Genomic DNA, 18082 nt, shown 5'->3' with positions numbered 1-18082 from the left:
TGATTACAGCTGAAAGAAGTTGGAAAACACTTAGGTACCATTTTTATTAGTTGTCAGTCTTCCAATGAGTTTGACAAAGTCTACCATGAATTTTGCTCTTGTGCCAATCTCTTCATATCACAGTATCAATTGCAGCCTGTATCCTCAACTTTTTTTTTTTATGTACTGGTATTCCAATCTATGTCTTTCCCTGCAGTTTTTACCTTCCACAGCTGCCTCTAGTACCATGATAGTTATCCCCTGGTCTAGTAACACATTTCCAGCCATCCTGTCCCATTTTCCTCTCAGTGTTTTCCATATTTTCCTTTCCTCACCTGTTCAGTAGAGACACAGAAAGCAGACAAGCACAGTCAAAGCCGGTATACCTGACCAAAAGTCATCAATAGTATCAAATATAGGCTTTGATTTGAGGAAGATATTTCTGAGAATGTACATCTGAAGCATAGTATTGTGTAGGAGTGAATCATGGGTTGTAAGAGCACAGACAAAGAAGAGAATCAACACATCTGAGTTGTGATGCTATACACAGATGTTGAAAATTTGTTGGAGTGATGAGATAAGGAATGAGGAGGTTCTCTGCAGAATCTCTGAGAATGTACATCTGGAGCATAGGTTTCTGTAGTAGTGAATCACATGTTGTAGGAACACCAGTAAAGCAGAGAATCAAAGCATTTGAGTTGTGAACCTGTAGACAGATGCTGAAAATGTTCTGTAGAGAATCTCCTCATTCCTTATCTCAGCACTCCAACAAATTTATGTTTTGATTTCTTCACTTTTTCCAGCAGCCATTTTGTCTCAACATTCCTGCATTTTCTATTTATTTCATTCCTAAGTGACGTATACTGCTGTATTCCTGTCCTTTCCTGAACTTTTTTAACTTCCTTGTTTCACTGATCAACTGAAGAATTTATGCTGTTATCCAAGGTTCCTTTGCAGTTACATTTCTTGTATCTATCTTTGTCTGTCCAACCACTGTGATTGTCCTTTCTAAAAATGTCCATTCCTCTTCTACTCAACTGCCTACTGTGGTATTCATCATCACAGTATCTACAGCCTTAGAGAACTTCAAACACATCTCATCATTCCTCAGTACTTCATTATCCTGCTTCTTTGATCACTGATTTTTCCAGATGATTCTCGTAGACTTCAGTCTACTTTTCATCCTTACTAAATTGTGATCTGAGTCTATATCTTCTCCTGCATACGTCTTACAATCCAGTATCTGATACTGGAGTCTGTCTGATGATGATTTAATCCAGCTGAAATCTTTCTGTGTCTCCAGGCCTTTTCTCAAGTATACCTTCTCCCTTGTGATTTTTGAACAGTGTATTCACGATTACTAGCTGACAGTATTATGAAAAGACTAGATTGCTGTTCACCATATAGCAAAGATATTGAGTCACAGATAGGCACAACAAAAAGGCTGTGAAATAAGGAAGCTTTGTGCCTAAAAGGCCCTCTTCCAAATTTGATAACTCACTTTGAAGCAACTTTGCAGTTTTGTGTCCTGTTCCATCTGCATACTGAGCCTCAATACATGCCCTAATTTCTCTTCTCTTCTGAACCTAGCACTGCATCTCTCAATTTGTTTGATGTCAGTTGACATGTCACCTAATGCATGACAGTACTCTAGAGTTGGTCTTATATGTGATTACCTTTACAGAATGCATTCCACTTTCTAAGAGCACTTCTGGCAAATCTAAGGTTTCTGCCTACTTTCTCACCAACTACTTTTACAAGTTCATCCAATTTAAAATGAAAATGTGACTAGATCCAAAAGTTTAACAATATCTTTATAAATGGATACCCTCAATCTCTTTTTTATGGGTATTATGCTGCATTTATCCATATTTCAAAGACAGCTGCAACGATGTAGAAATTTTGTTCATATCTGTATTTCCTTACAATTGTGCAACAAAAATCATTGCCAGCATTCCCTGGGGCATCCTTGATGCTCCTTTGATTTCCATTGAACATTCACCATCAAGTATAATGTAATGAGCCCTATCAGTTGTAAATTCTTTGAGCAAATTTTGTGCTTGTGAAGATTCAGCATATGACTGTAGTGGTTATTGGTCACCAATATGCTACAGAGTGAAACAACCCTCAGAAATCTAAGAGGAAAGAATGTACCTGTTCATCTGCACCTACTACATGAGAGACAGTGCGTCTTAATAATACAAGCTACGTTTCCCACAATGGAAATGCCTTATTCATTTTGAAACTACTTTACAATAAAAGAGTGCTTATTTCAGACTTCTCTTTTGTGAGCATGTGTAGCAATAAAACTTGCCATGGTAGTATCATCAAACATGAATATATTTTTAAATGCTGAATTTTAATATTTTTGTTTCCTATTTAGTCTGTTCAGTATCAGCACAATATCTATCTTTGTGTTTGTGTGTGTGTGTGTGTGTGTGTGTGTGTGTGTGTGTGTATGTGTGTGTGTGAGAGAGAGAGAGAGAGAGAGAGAGAGAGAGAGAGAGAGAGAGAGAGAGAGACTGAGATTGAGATTGGATCCTTCACTGTAGTCAACTCTTCATCAAGATCCTGCAACAGCCACAATCCCTACCCCTACCCATTCATGGACCTAGCCTTTAGAAAGATGAAAGACAAAAGAAGTAAAGAAATTAGAAGCACCAAACACTTTGTACATACCAACATCACACATCACAACAGAAGTAAACATGGCTTCAAAAGCTTGCTATGCCCAAAGCTAAAATATTTATGGGAATGAAAACATATAAGACCTTTATCTGTATTTCTCTCTACTCATATAACAGAGTTGGTATGACTTTCCCTGTACCCATTATGCACATTCTCAAACAGGAACACTTCATTAGCTACCTCATTAATGTTAAAAAGTTATCTATTGCATGAACAAAACTAGAGAAAGGTGTACTGCAAAGCATAGACAAAAGTGAAGAGTCCTGGAAGCAGTTGATTTTAGTTGACAAACTAATTTACAATAATGTAGCATAAAAGCTGAGAGGCATATTGATAACAGGTTTACATTTTGGTTCACTATATCTGAAGATAACTGTATTTACTGCACAATGTAATAAAATGACAAGCATTTTAATCATACACACTCTAAAACACCACACATACCCAAATACACCACAAAGCAATTATATAAATGTGACAGAAATCAGTTGATGTGGTGCACATGTGTGGATGGACAAATGATTACATTTTCAGAAAAATTGGATGATTTATTCAAGAAAAAGAGCTTCACAAACTGAGCAAGTCAGTAATGCATTGGGCCACCTCTGCCCCTTATGCAAGCAGTTATTAATCTTGGCATTCATTCACAGAGTTGATGGATGTCCTCATGATGGATATTATGCTAAATTCTGTCCAACTGGCACGTTAGATCATCAAAATACCGAGCTGGTTGGGTGGCCCTGCCCATGTTACTCCTAACATTCTCAGTTGGGGAGAGATCCAGTGACTAGCTGGCCGAGGTAGGGTTTGGCAAGCACCAAGACAAGCAGTACAAAATCTCACTGTGAGTAGGCAAGCATTATCTTGCTGAAATTAAAGATTGAGATGGCTTGCCCTGAAGGGCACCGTCATGTGGCGTAGAATATTGTTGACATATTGCTGTGCTGTAAGGGTGCCATGAATGACAAACAAAGGAGTCCTGCTAATAAAAGAAATGGAACCCCACCCCACCACTCCTAGTTATCGGGCTGTGGGTGACACACAGGCTGGTATCCCACCACTGTCCTGGGCATCTGCAGACAACCACTGAGCTGGGCATCTGCAGACACATTTTCGATTTGGAATCTCATTGACTGGAGTCTTGCTTCAAATTGAGCCCCAATGACCAGTTTAATTGTTCTTTGCTCTCTCAGCAATTTAACTGTAGCGTGCCTCTACATTATTTAACTCACATTTTCAGAAAGTAGTGTAAAGATTAAATTGTTATTTCAGAAACTTTGCATTGTTGTTTTTGTTTACACACAGTTGCGTGTAGGCCAAATTTGAAGATTCATATTTTCGTGTTTATCTGTAATTTAACTGACTTATTCTTAATAAACTATTACATTTTATCTTGAGTGAAAAGTGCTTGACTTGCCGTAGAATTGTTAGGTCAGGGCTTTGGTGTGACGGGTGCTGTAGTTTTTTCCATGTGGGTGACTGTAGTGGCGTGGGAATAGGGGAAATAAATGAGACTCATCAGTGGTTTTGTAGGATATGTAGTAGAGGTAGGAAGATACTAGAACAGGAGGGGAAAATTGCCACCCATTAGGCTGAGTTAGACAAGGCCATGGGAGATCTTGACGGGTTAGAGAGGGAGAAGGGTGAAGAGAGGTGGGAAGTGGCAACAGGCAACAGGCAACAGGAGGAACAGGCCTAGACCTTTGTCTGACAGGTTCATGGTGAATGTGGAAAACAGATTTGACCTGTTGCTTCAGTTAGAAGCTGGTGAGCCTCAAGCAGTTGCAGGTGTAGACAGGGCACAACAAACTTTCAGGAGCAAATTGAAGAGTAAGAATGTAGGGAAATCAGTAAAGAGAAAAAAAGGGTTGTTGTTAGGTAGTTCCCATGGAAGAGGTGTTGGCCAAGTTTTGCAGAATGAACTACGATCAGAATACCAGCTTACCAATTTTTTTAAACCTAGTGCTGGTCTGGTGCAGGTGACAGAGGATTTAGGATCACTTTGCAAAGATTTCACTAAGGAAGACACCGTGGTTATAGTGGGTGGGCCAGGTAATAGTATTGACAGTGATCCTGGATACAGTATAGAGTGTGACCTGGCAAGGATTGCATCAGCATCGAAGCATATTAGTGTTGAGTTCTTGGGCACCATGACCGACCTCATTTTAACTCTTCTGTCAGGAGAGTTAATTTGGAGTTGGAACGGCTGCTTATGTCAGGTGCAGGGTCACACATTGGTGCGGTTGCTGTCGATTCTCTCAATAGGTGGGATTATACTAGGCATGACCTTCACCTCAAAAGGAAAGGGAAGGGTAAACTGGCTAGGAAAATACCAGGAAAGTTAAAGGGGGAAGGCACTGTCATTAGTGATAAAATGCCAGTGGTTATAGGGTTCAGAAAAGGCCCTTTTTTAGGGTAGGGAGGACAGAAAGAAACATGTTTTAAGAGAGGTTAGGATTGAGACAAAGGTTCAGTTTGAGAAAGAAACCAAAAAACATAATTCTAGATTTTTACTTCAGCATAAACAGCTATTGGTTAAGAATTTTCAACAACCAGCAGAAATTTAACACTGTCCAATTTTAACTCGGTCAGTGTGAAATGCCAGCTATCTTTATTCCATCAAACTATTCGAGGACTGAGACATAAAATTAATGAATTAATTATCTGCATAGATGAATCAGAGTCCTCAAACCCAGCTGACATAATCTGCCTCTCTAAACATCATGTGACCACTGGTATAGAACTTTTAAGTGTTACAGGATTTAGGTTGGCGTCTCACTTTTGTATATCAGAAATGGAGGAAGGAGGAGATGCCACATTCATCAGGAACTGTCATAAATTTAAGAACATACACATTCATAAATTTTGCCTAGAACAGCAGTAGTAACACGATCATTCAACTTAATTCCCACTGTAAAGTTCCCCACAAGGGTAGCCAACTGCTCACAAACAGCCATTGATAATATCTTATTAGAGAAATCCAATTAACAAAATTATATTACAAAAACAATAGTCAATGGCCACTCAGACCATGACACGCAGTTCCTTCTGTTAAATGTGAATACTGAACAGGATATAAAATCTGTTGAATCTGAGCTCAAGAGGGTAATCAATAAGTCAAAAATTGATTATTTCATGACACTCCTCAGAGACATTCACTGGAGTGACGTTTACAGTGCCAATGGCATGAATGAAAAATATAGCACTTTTGCTAATAGAGTGCTTACCTTATTTGAACACTGTTTTCCCCCAAAACTAACCAAGGTTAGAGCAAAGTCTACAAAGAAGCCATGGATTCCTCAAGGAATAGAGGTATCTTGTAAAATGAAAAGAAAACTGTATCTGTCAATCCGAAACATTTCTGATGTTGATGCTATAGCACATAACAAGAAATACTGCAAAATATTGAAGACTGTAAAATGGGCATCAAAGCAAATGTATTACAAAAAAAAAAGATAGTGATATCAGATAATGAAATAAAGACAATATGGGATATAGTGAAGGAGGAGACTGGTAGAACCAGACATGAAGAGGGGAAAATGGCATTAAGAGTAAATGATACATTGGTGACAGATGTGTACAATGTTGCAGAACTTTTTAACAAACTTTTTATAACTGTTACTGAAATGATGGAGTTGTCAGGTTCTGTAGATGCTGCCATGGGATACCTCAGACCAGACATTTAAAGTACCTTCCATAATATGAATGTGATCCTCACTACCCCAGCATAAGTAATGTCCATCATAAAATCTTTAAAATCAAAAACATCTAGGGGGTATTATGAAATATCAACAAAGCTAATTAAAGAATGGGATTCTAAGTTACGTAACATATTAAGCTATATGTGTACTGACCTTTAATAGTGGAATATTTCCTGAATGGTTGAAATACGCTGAAGTTAAGCCACTATTTAAGAAGGGAGATAAAGAAATAGTGTCAAATTTCTGTCCAATTTCACTTTTGCCAGTATTCTCAAAAATTTAGAAAAGGTAATGTATGATCGGCTTTATAACCATCTTACCACAAATAATATACTGTCACAGTCACAGTTTGTATTTCTAAAGGGTTCTGATATTGAGAAGGCCATCTACATTTACAGTGAAAATGTGCTTAATTCATTAGACAAAAAATTGCAGGCAACTGGTATATTTTGTGATCTTTCAAAGGCATTTGACTGTGTGAATCACAATATCCTTTTAAGTAAATTAGAATATTATGGTGTAATAGGAAATGCTGCAAAATGGTTCAAACCTTACATCTCTGGCAGGAAACAAAGGGTGTTATTAGAGAAGAGCCATGTATTAAGCTATCAGGCATCATCCAACTGGGAACTAAGTACATGCAGGGTCCCACAAGGATCCATCTTAGGGCCCTTACCTTTTCTTGTGTATATCAATGACCTTTCATCAGTAACATTACCAGATGCCAAGTTCGTTTCGTTTGTCGATGATACAAACATTGCAATAAATAGCAAATCAAGAGCAGCCTTAGAAAGATTGGCTAATAAAATATTTGTGAACATTAATCAATGGTTCCTAGCCAATTATTAGTCACTAAACTTTGAAACAACACACTACATGCAATTCAGAACTTGTAAGGGGTGTCCCAAGAGTATATGCCTAACATACAATGGCAAGCAGATAGAAGCAGTGGGCAGTGTTAAATTCTTGGGATTAGAGCTTGATAATAAATTCAACCCCCCCCCCCCCCCCCCCCCCCCATGAACCATGGACCTTGCCGTTGGTGGGGAGGCTTGCGTGCCTCAGCGATACAGACAGCCGTACCGTAGGTGCAACCACAGTGGTGGGGTATCTGTTGAGAGGCCAGACAAACGTGTGGTTCCTGAAGAGGGGCAGCAGCCTTTTCAGTGGTTGCAAGGGCAACAGTCTGGATGATTGACTGATCTGGCATTGTAACAATAACCAAAATGGCCTTGCCGTGCTGGTACTGCGAACGGCTGAAAGCAAGGGGAAACTACAGCCGTAATTTTTCCTGAGGGCATGCAGCTTTACTGTATGATTAAATGATGATGGCGTCCTCTTGGGTAAAATATTCCAGAGGTAAAATAGTCCCCCATTCGGATCTCCGGGCGGGGACTACTCAAGAGGATGTCGTTATCAGGAGAAAGAAAACTGGCGTTCTACGGATCGGAGCGTGGAATGTCAGATTCCTTAATCGGGCAGGTAGCTTAGAAAATTTAAAAAGGGAAATGGATAGGTTAAAGTTAGATATAGTGGGAATCAGTGAAGTTCGGTGGCAGGAGGAACAAGACTTCTGGTCAGGTGACTACAGGGTTATAAACACAAAATCAAATAGGGGTAATGCAGGAGTAGGTTTAATAATGAATAGGAAAATAGGAATGCGGGTAAGCTACTACAAACAGAATAGTGAACGCATTATTGTGGCCAAGATAGATACGAAGCCCACACCTACTACAGTAGTACAAGTTTATATGCCAACTAGCTCTGCAGATGACGAAGAAATTGAAGAAATGTATGATGAAATAAAAGAAATTATTCAGATAGTGAAGGGAGATGAAAATTTAATAGTCATGGGTGACTGGAATTCGAGTGTAGGAAAAGGGAGAGAAGGAAACGTAGTAGGTGAATATGCATTGGGGCTAAGAAATGAAAGAGGAAGCCGCATGGTAGAATTTTGCACAGAGCACAACATAATCATAGCTAACACTTGGTTTAAGAACCATGAAAGAAGGCTGTATACATGGAAGAACCCTGGAGATACTAAAAGGTATCAGATAGATTATATAATGGTAAGACAGAGATTTAGGAACCAGGTTTTAAATTGTAAGACATTTCCAGGGGCAGATGTGGACTCTGACCACAATCTATTGGTTATGACCTGTAGATTAAAACTGAAGAAACTGCAAAAAGGTGGGAATTTAAGGAGATGGGACCAGGATAAACTGAAAGAACCAGAGGTTGTACAGAGTTTCAGGGAGAGCATAAGGGAACAACTGACAGGAATGGGGGAAAGAAATACAGTGGAAGAAGAATGGGTAGCTTTGAGGGATGAAGTAGTGAAGGCAGCAGACGATCAAGTGGTGGTGGTGGTTGTTGGATGTTTAAGGGGGACTAAACAGCGAAGGTCATCAGTCCCCCATTCCAAAATCAGGCGAGCCGGAAATCGACGAAGCAGATAAAAACCAAAGGGGGAGGAGACGTCCCCCCAGGCGCTAAAAGCACACAAATCCAGCAACAAACACTACAGACAAGAACAGGACATAGGAACACCAGACAGAAAGAAACAGAAAGAAACAGAAGAAAGGAAGATGGCCGGAGACTGGTTGACTGACCACGAGATCAAAAATGGGAAAGAGTCAACCAGCTCACGGCACACCAGAACAGCAACAGACACAAGGACAAGAGACACAGAAAGGGAAAGGCGCAGGACCTCCCTAAATCGAACCATAAAACGGACTACCACGGATAAAATTTAAAACGGTATCAGCCATGGAGGCATCGTCGGATAAAACCAAAGCCAAAGTGCCCGGGAGATGAAAAGATTGCCGGAGTGTGCGCAGTCGAGGACACTCCAGCAAAATGTGGCCGACCGTCAGCCGGGACCCACACCGACACAAGGGGGGATCCTCCTGACGCAACAGATGGCCGTGCGTCAGGTAGGTATGGCCGATGCGCAGCCGACATAGGACTACCGAGTCCCTGCGAGAAGCCCGCAGGGAGGAACGCCACACATCGGTCGTCCCCTTGACAGCCCGTAGTTTATTCGGGGCTGTCATGCCACGCCACTCAGCAGCCCACATCCCAAGTACCTTACGGCGCAACACCAGCTGCTGGTCGCGAGCCGTAAGGCCGATATTCAAAGCTGGGGCGTCTATCGCCCCTTTGGCCAGCCTGTCTACACGTTCGTTCCCTGGGATGCCAACATGACCGGGCGTCCAAACCAGGACCACTGAACCACCAGAACGGGCAATGGCGGAAACAGCCTCCTGAATGGAGGACACCAGAGGAGAGGAGGGATAGCAGCGGTCGATGGCCTGAAGGCTGCTCAGGGAGTCACTGCAGATGACAACGGACCGACCTGAGCAGAAACGCATGTGCTCAAGAGCGCGCAAGATGGCCACCAGCTCTGCAGTAAAAATACTGCAGCCAGCCGGCAAGGAGCGTTGCTCAACATGGTCAGAGTGAGCAAAGGCGTAGGCAGTGCGACCATCAACCAGGGAACCATCAGTGTAGACAGTCTCACAGTCCGAAAATGAGGCGAGGAGAGCAAGAAATCGGCGACGGAGGGCCACAGGCGGAACCGAGTCCTTGGGTCCCTGTGCCAAGTCCAGACGGACGGACGGCCGGGACAAACACCAGGGAGGCGTAGGTGCATGGACCCGGAAGGGAGGCGGAAGAGGGAATGAACCCAAGTCCGACAGCAGGGACTGAACTCGGACAGCGACGGAAAGCCCAGACCTAGGTCGCCGTTCGGGCAGATGGAGGACCATGGCAGGGAAAAGCAGGCGACGATTGGGATGGCCTGGCGAGCAATGCACGTGGACAGCATAGTCGGCGAGCAGTCGATGGCGGCGAAACCGCAGCGGGGGAACCCCGGCCTCCACCAGTAAACTATCCACGGGGCTCGTACGAAAAGCGCCAGTTGCAAGCCGGACCCCACAGTGGTGTATGGGGTCTAACAACTTCAACACTGAGGGTGACGCAGACCCATAGGCCAGGCTCCCATAATCAAGCCGGGACTGCACAAGGGCTCTGTACAATTGCAGTAGCGTGCAGCGATCTGCACCCCAAGACGTGTGGCTAAGGCAGCGGAGGGCGTTGAGGTGCCGCCAGCATTTTTGCTTCAGCTGAGTAACATGAGGAACCCATGTGAGCCGGGCATCAAACACGAGTCCCAAGAAGCGGCAAGTGTCCACCACGTCAAGCAGGTGGCAGTCGAGGTAAAGTTCAGGATGAGGGTGGACCGTCCGACGCCTGCAGAAGTGCATAACCCGACTCTTGGCAGCAGAGAACTGAAAACCATGAGCCAGAGCCCATGATGCTGCCTTGCGAACGGCGACTTGCAACCTGCGTTCGGCGACTCCCGTAGTCGTGGAGCTAAATGAGATGCAGAAGTCGTCGGCATACAAAGAAGGAGACACCGACGACCCCACTGCTGCAGCCAGACCATTAATGGCCACTAGAAATAACGAGACGCTCAACACCGAGCCCTGCGGGACCCCATTTTCCTGTATATAAGAGGAACTAGAGGTGGCACCGACTTGCACCCGGAAAGAGCAGCGCAATAAAAAGCTTTGAAGAAAAGCCGGGAGCCGACCACGAAGACCCCACCCATGCAACGTGGCGAGGATGTGATGCCTCCATGAGGTGTCATACGCCTTCCGCAGATCGAAAAATACAGCAACAAGGTGCTGACGTCGGGCAAAAGCCGTACGGACAGCAGATTCCAGCCGCACCAAATTGTCCACTGCAGACCGGCCCCGACGGAAGCCACCCTGGGATGGAGCGAGGAGACCGCGCGACTCAAGGACCCAACACAAACGCCGCCCCACCATACGTTCGAGCAATTTGCACAAAACGTTGGTGAGGGTAATGGGACGATAGCTGTCCACCGCCAGTGGGTCCGCACCGGGCTTTACGATGGGGACAATAAGACCCTCTTGCCATTGCGACGGGAACACGCCCTCGTTCCAAATGCGGTTAAAGATGGCGAGGATGTGTGTCTGGCAGTCCCTGGAGAGATGCTTCAGCATCTGCGCATGGATGCAGTCCGGTCCTGGTGCTGTATCAGGGCAATCGGCGAGGGCAGCGAGGAGTTCCCTCTCGCTGAAAGGAGCATTGTATGTTTCATAATGACGCGTGTGGAATGAGAACGGCGTCCGCTCGGCGCGCTCCTTTAGAGAGCGAAAGGCGGGGGGATAGGATGCAGTCGCAGAGCTCTGAGCAAAGTGCGCGGCTAGCCGTTCAGCAATGGCGGCAGCGTCCGTGCAGACAGCGCCGTCCAAGGAGAGCCCAGGGACACCCACAGGGGTCTGGGAGCCATAAATCCGCCGGATACGGGACCACACGTGCGAGGACGAGACACGGGAGCCCAGGGAGGAGACGTACCTCTCCCAGCACTCCCGCTTACGCCGTGCAATAAGTCGACGGGCGAAGGCACGGAGCCTCTTAAAGGCGATGAGGGTCTCCAGAGACGGGTGCCGCCTAAGACGCTGGAGAGCCCGCCTACGGTCGCGAATAGCCTCAGCAATCTCCGGCGACCACCAGGGGACAGCCTTCCGCCGAGGGAGGCCAGAGGAACGGGGGATGGTAGCCTCGGCCGCTGAAACGATGGACGTGGTTAAAACACGGACCACCTCGTCAATGTCACCCTGTGGGGGAGACGCAATGGTTACAGCGGAAGTAAAAGCTGGCCAGTCAGCCCTGTGGAAAGCCCAGCGGGGCAAGCGCCCAGAAGAATGACACTGTGGCAGTGACAAATAGATGGGAAAATGGTCACTACCACACAGGTCAGGATGCACTCTCCAGTGGAGGGATGGGACAAGTCCAGGGCTGCAAATAGTGAGATCGATGGCCGAGAACGAGCCATGGGCCACACTGAAATGCGTGGGAGCACCGGTGTTTAAGAGGCTAAGGTCGAGCTGAGCCAACACATGCTCCACGGCCCGACCACGATCATCGGAGACAGTCCCACCCCATAGAGGGTTGTGGGCATTGAAATCGCCCAGCAGCAAAAAAGGTGGCGGCAGTTGTGCTATCAGAGCAGCCAGGACATGCTGCGCGACAGTACCATCAGGTGGAAGGTAAATACTGCAGACGGTGATAGCCTGTGGCGTCCACACCCGAACAGCGACAGCCTCGAAAGCTGTTTGTAGAGGTACAAACTCGCTGTGAAGAGAGTTCAGGACATATATGCAGACGCCACCAGACACCCTTTCGTAAGTTGCCCGGTTCTTAAAATAACCCCGATAGCCACGGAGGGCGGGGGATCGCATTGCTGGAAACCAAGTTTCCTGCAGAGCAATGCAAAGGAAAGGATGACGGCTGATAAGTTGGCGGAGCTCAGCTAAATGGTGGAAGAAACCGCTGCAGTTCCACTGGAGGATGGTACTGGCCATTGCTGGGAAAGGCGTGACGGGACAGGGAAGGCAGATTACGCCACTGGGTCACCCGCTGCCTCCAAGTGAGCACCTGTGCCAGTGCTTTCCATGGCGTCGGAGGGACTGGCGAGATCGAGGTCCTCAGCGGACGCCAGGATCTCCACCTCGTCCTCAGACGCAGAGCTTGTAGGCAGCGGTGGAATGGGTGCCACCGCAACGTCGGTAGCCTTGGGGAGTTTCTTCTTCTGCTGCTTCGCGCGCTGTGCCTTTGGTGGTACAGGCTTGGAGGGCGTCACAGGGTCAGTCTCAGGGACAGACGATGATCGTGTGTCCCGACGACCAGGGACTGGCGGTTGTTTGAGCCACTTGCGGCCGTCGGTTTTGGAACCTGTTGGAGCGTGCGAAGGAAGGTCCCCAAGGGACCCCTTCCGTACGAGAGGAGCCGAAGAAGTCTTACGCTTCTCCGGCTGGGAAGGGGGGACTGATGTCCCCGATGGTTGGGGGGGTGTTGCTCCTGAAGTAGATGGAGCAGGAGCAACAGGAGGTTTAGTGCCCCCCACCATCAAGGGGGCAGGTGTGGGACTTCGACTCTGAGAGCTGACTGGTGCAGATGGAATTGTAGAAGGAGTGACAGTTGCGGCATATGAAGCCGTCATGCGCACCGGATGAAGTCGATCATATTTCCGCTTCGCCTCAGTGTACGTCAGGCGGTCGAGAGTCTTTATTTCCATGATCTTCCGCTCCTTCTGCAGAATCGGACAGTCTGGCGAGCAAGGCGGATGGTGCGCACCACAGTTCACACAGATTGGAGGCGGCGCACAGGGATGATCTGGATGGGAAGGTCGACCGCAATCGCGACAGACGAGGTCGGACGCACAGCGTGAAGACATGTGGCCGAACTTCCAACACTTGAAGCACCGCATCGGGGGAGGGATATACGGCTTGACATCACAACGGTACACCATCACCTTGACCTTCTCAGGTAACGTGTCACCCTCGAAGGCCAAGATGAAGGCACCGGTGGCAACTTGACGATCCCTCGGACCCCGGTGGACGCGCCGGACGAAATGGACACCTCGGCGCTCCAAGTTGGCGCGCAGCTCGTCGTCGGACTGTAAAAGCAGATCCCTGTGAAAGATAATGCCCTGGACCATGTTCAGACTCTTATGGGGCGTGATAGTGACAGAGACATCCCCCAGCTTAGTACAAGCGAGCAAGGCCCGCGACTGCGCGGAGGATGCCGTTTTGATCAACACCGACCCGGACCGCATCTTGGACAAGCCCTCCACCTCCCCAAACGTGTCCTCTAAATGCTCTACAAAGAACTGAGGCTTCACGGACATAAAAGATTCCCCGTCAGCTCTGGTACAGACGAGAAACCGGGGCGAGTATCTTTCGCTCTCATTCATAGCCCTTCGTTCCTCCCATGGTGTGGCCAGGGAGGGGAACGATTTGGGGTCATACACATTAGCCTTGAATTGAGCCTTGGAACGCTTAGAGACTGCTGACGGCTGGCCGCCAGCAAGAGATGATGTACCACGCTTCATTGCGGGTCATCCGCCCTGATGCCACCTACTCCGACCAAGGGCCCTCCCCACGGGCGCCACCCAGCCACAGCAAAGGCCACCTGGCAGGATGGCCATTGCCGGGAGTCCTGATGCCCCAGGGAGATGGGCATCTACTCCTTGGCATACGTGGGGAGTTAACGGCGCAGGCATCAGTAGAGCGATCCCTGTGTTGTCAGGGGGCTACAACCAAGAGGGTACATGGCGACCCCACCACAACGGACTGGCTACCGTGCTGGATCTTAGGTGCAAAAATGGCCAAGGTCGTCGTCACAGTTAAAAGAAACACTGCAGAGTGCAGTGTGGTAATCGCCCAAGAGATCGAAAACGAGCGGGACACCATTGCAACGACGAGAAAGACGGCTATAGGTCTAATTGCACGAAGGATACAGTGCACCATGTAAGGTGCCCTTCCCCAATTGGCTCGCTCTTCGGAAGAATTTAGATAGATGGAGGTCAAACCCGAGAGGGGACCATCACATAAGGCCGAAACGTTTGAGACTCCTTTTAGTCGCCTCCTACGACAGGCAGGAATACCGCGGGCCTATTCTTACCCCCGAACCCGCAGGGGGAGACGATCAAGTAGGTAAAAAGACAAGGACTAGTAGAAATCCTTGGGTAACAGAAGAAATATTGAATTTAATTGATAAAAGGAGAAAATATAAAAATGCAGTAAATGAAGCAGGCAAAAAGGAATACAAACGTCTCAAAAATGAGATCGACAGGAAGAGGAAAATAGCTAAGCAGGGATGGATAGCAGTCATATGTAAGGATGTAGAGACTTATCTCACTAGGGGTAAGATAGATAACGCCTACAGGAAAATTAAAGAGACCTTAGGAGACAAGAGAACGACTTGTATGAATATCAAGAGCTCAGATGGAAACCCAGTTCTAAGCAAAGAAGGGAAAGCAGAAAGGTGGAAGGAGTATATAGAGGGTCTATACAAGGGCGATGTACTTGAGGACAATATTATGGAAATGGAAGAGGATGTAGATGAAGTGGGAGATACGATACTGCATGAAGAGTTTGACAGAGCTCTGAAAGACATGAGTCGAAACAAGGCCCCGGGAGTAGACAACATTCCATTGGAACTACTGACGGCCTTGGGAGAGCCAGTGCTGACAAAACTCTACCATCTGGTGAGCAAAATGTATGAAACAGGCGAAATACCCTCAGACTTCAAGAAGAATATAATAATTCCAATCCCAAAAAAAGCAGGTGTTGACAGATGTGAAAATTACCGAACAATCAGTTTAATAAGCCACAGGTGCAAAATACTAACACGAATTCTTTACAGATGAATGGAAAAACTAGTAGAAGCCGACCTCGGGGAAGATCAGTTTGGATTCCGTAGAAACACTGGAACACGTGAGGCAATACTGACCTTACGACTTATCTTAGAATAAAGATTAAGGAAAGGCAAACCTACGTTTCTAGCATTTGTAGACTTAGAGAAAGCTTTTGACAATGTTGACTGGAATACTCTCTTTCAAACTCTAAAGGTGGCAGGGGGAAAATACAGGGAGCGGCAGGCTATTTACAATTTGTACAGAAACCAGATGGCAGTTATAAGAGTCGAGGGACATGAAAGGGAAGCTGTGGTTGGGAAGGGAGTAAGACAGGATTGTAGTCTCTCCCCGATGTTATTCAATCTGTATATTGAGCAAGCAGTACAGGAAACAAAAGAAAAATTCGGAGTAGGTATTGGAGGGCAGCGTGGAGGGTAAAAATCGTAGAGGGAGACCAAGAGATGAATACACTAAGCAGATTCAGAAGGATGTAGGTTGCAGTAGGTACTGGGAGATGAAGAGGCTTGCACAGGATAGAGTAGTATGGAGAGCTGCATCAAACCAGTCTCAGGACTGAAGACCACCACAACAACAACAACAACAATAAATTCAACTGGGAGGAGCACACCACAGAACAGCTGAAGTATCTTAACAAGTCTCTATTTACAATGCGAATTGTGTCAGACATAGGAGATATAAAAATGAAAAAGCTGGCATACTATGCTTACTTTCATTCCATAATGTCATATGGGACTATTTTTTGGGGTAATTCATCAAGCCAAGCTAAAGTTTTCCGGGCACAAAAATGTGCAATAAGAGTTATATGTGGTGTGAAGTCAAGAACATCCTGCAGAAACCTGTTTAGGGAACTAGGGATACTAACTACTGCTTCCCAATATAAGGAGAAATATCAAACTGCCAGATCTGTCTCTCTAAACTTAGCTACGTCCCATAATCTAAGTGTGTGGATAATAATAATCCAGTCCATATGAAAGCAATAATATTTCTTTTTTTTTCTCAAGAGGGCATTACAACTCAAACTGCTTGTGGTGACAGAGTTGCCTTAGGCAGATGCTTGCACTTACAAGAAATTTACATCCTCCAAACAGAGTAATTTACAATACTTACAAGCCGAAAATAATACACTTACCAGTTGAGCTACACATTCATAAACATCCTGTGGTCGCTGTGCAGGACTGAGATTTACACTTTCAGCCCCAGCAGTGTCTCGACCAAGTGCAGCATAATGTTGTAGTCCATTGCAGGAACCATCTTGGTGCACAGGAAAGTGGCAGATGTATTTCTCTGGATCAGGAGAACGGACAGCTTTTGCTATTTCTATACAACAAGCCAATGTTTGCCATGGTTCTTCTGACTCAGCCCACCACATGCGACCCTGTTACAATTACAATTACTTGCAAGTCACCAACTATAATGTTAAAATACAAAAAATAAAACTATTAAACAGGCTTGGAAAATCATTTCACAAAAAAATAGCATCGACAACAATCCAATCAACAGCATTCTTGTAATGTGATTCCTGCACTTTCTAGATTGAATAATGCCAGTCTAAAAATGTTACACTTTCTTGTCAACAATAAAAGCTAACAATGTACAGGGGCCAACAAGACCATAAAAATGCAATGGATCCAACAAATACATTCTACAACAAGTTAAAATAGGAGTTATATGTAGTATAGTTTCTGTGTAAATAAAAAAAGCAGTCGGTTATAAGGCCTTTAAGTTAGAATGTAGACAGCATACACAATAATGAAGTTTCTTGTATTACCTGCATATACAGGATGTTCTGAAGCTATTTGTTCAAGTTAGTACAGGAGGTAGAAAACATCAAAACAAATATGTTTCCAAAAGAAACATATGGTTTTGGAAACAAATTTGTAATGTTAGTGAACATTTTGTTAGTGGTGCTGACGTAAGTTGTGCTGGTGACACTAACAGGGAATGTATATCGCTCTGTGTACATGGATGGTTGGCTCTGAGCTCTGCTTGGAAACATGCTGATTCATTATAAGCATCACTGCCTTGTGACAATAGCTGTGACTTCCTTGTAAGCACACAAATGCAGTTTTAATCATTACTGCCTTGTGACAATAACAGTGAACATGGAGCAGTTTATATACACTGAAATGGCTGACATGGATCTAGTATCTGGGTATGAATGGAAATGGATGAGCTGCAGTGAGAGAGTACTGACAGTGTTTTTACAACCGACAAGTTCCAAAATACAAAAAATGTTCACATGACCTGCTATGGGAAACAGTCTTCCATGCAAGTATGCATGATACAGGGAGGGATCGAACAGCACAAACTCCCAAAATGGAAGACAAAAACATGACATATGAAGGCTGTTTCAATATCCACAATTTGCATGTTTGCCCACATGTGAATCCACAAGGTACATGACTTCACACTGGTTTGATGTGTGAGCCGACATTCTCAGTGATAGGTTGACTGGACC

At 45.4% G+C, this 18082-nt stretch overlaps 1 protein-coding gene across 1 annotated transcript in view; it reads right to left on the bottom strand.

The window, feature by feature from the left end:
• The window catches only part of LOC124595695 (DNA-directed RNA polymerase, mitochondrial), a 294066-nt gene that overhangs the window by 58493 nt on the left and 217491 nt on the right, over nucleotides 1-18082 (bottom strand). Inside the window, exon 18 of the mRNA XM_047134553.1 lies at nucleotides 16754-16999. Within this exon, the coding sequence (XP_046990509.1) occupies nucleotides 16754-16999 (246 nt within the window). The remainder of the gene's footprint in view (nucleotides 1-16753; nucleotides 17000-18082) is intronic.

Source organism: Schistocerca americana, chromosome 2, assembly GCF_021461395.2.
Source record: "Schistocerca americana isolate TAMUIC-IGC-003095 chromosome 2, iqSchAmer2.1, whole genome shotgun sequence".
Lineage (NCBI taxonomy): Eukaryota > Metazoa > Arthropoda > Insecta > Orthoptera > Acrididae > Schistocerca > Schistocerca americana.
This window is presented reverse-complemented; position numbering and strand designations above follow the sequence as displayed.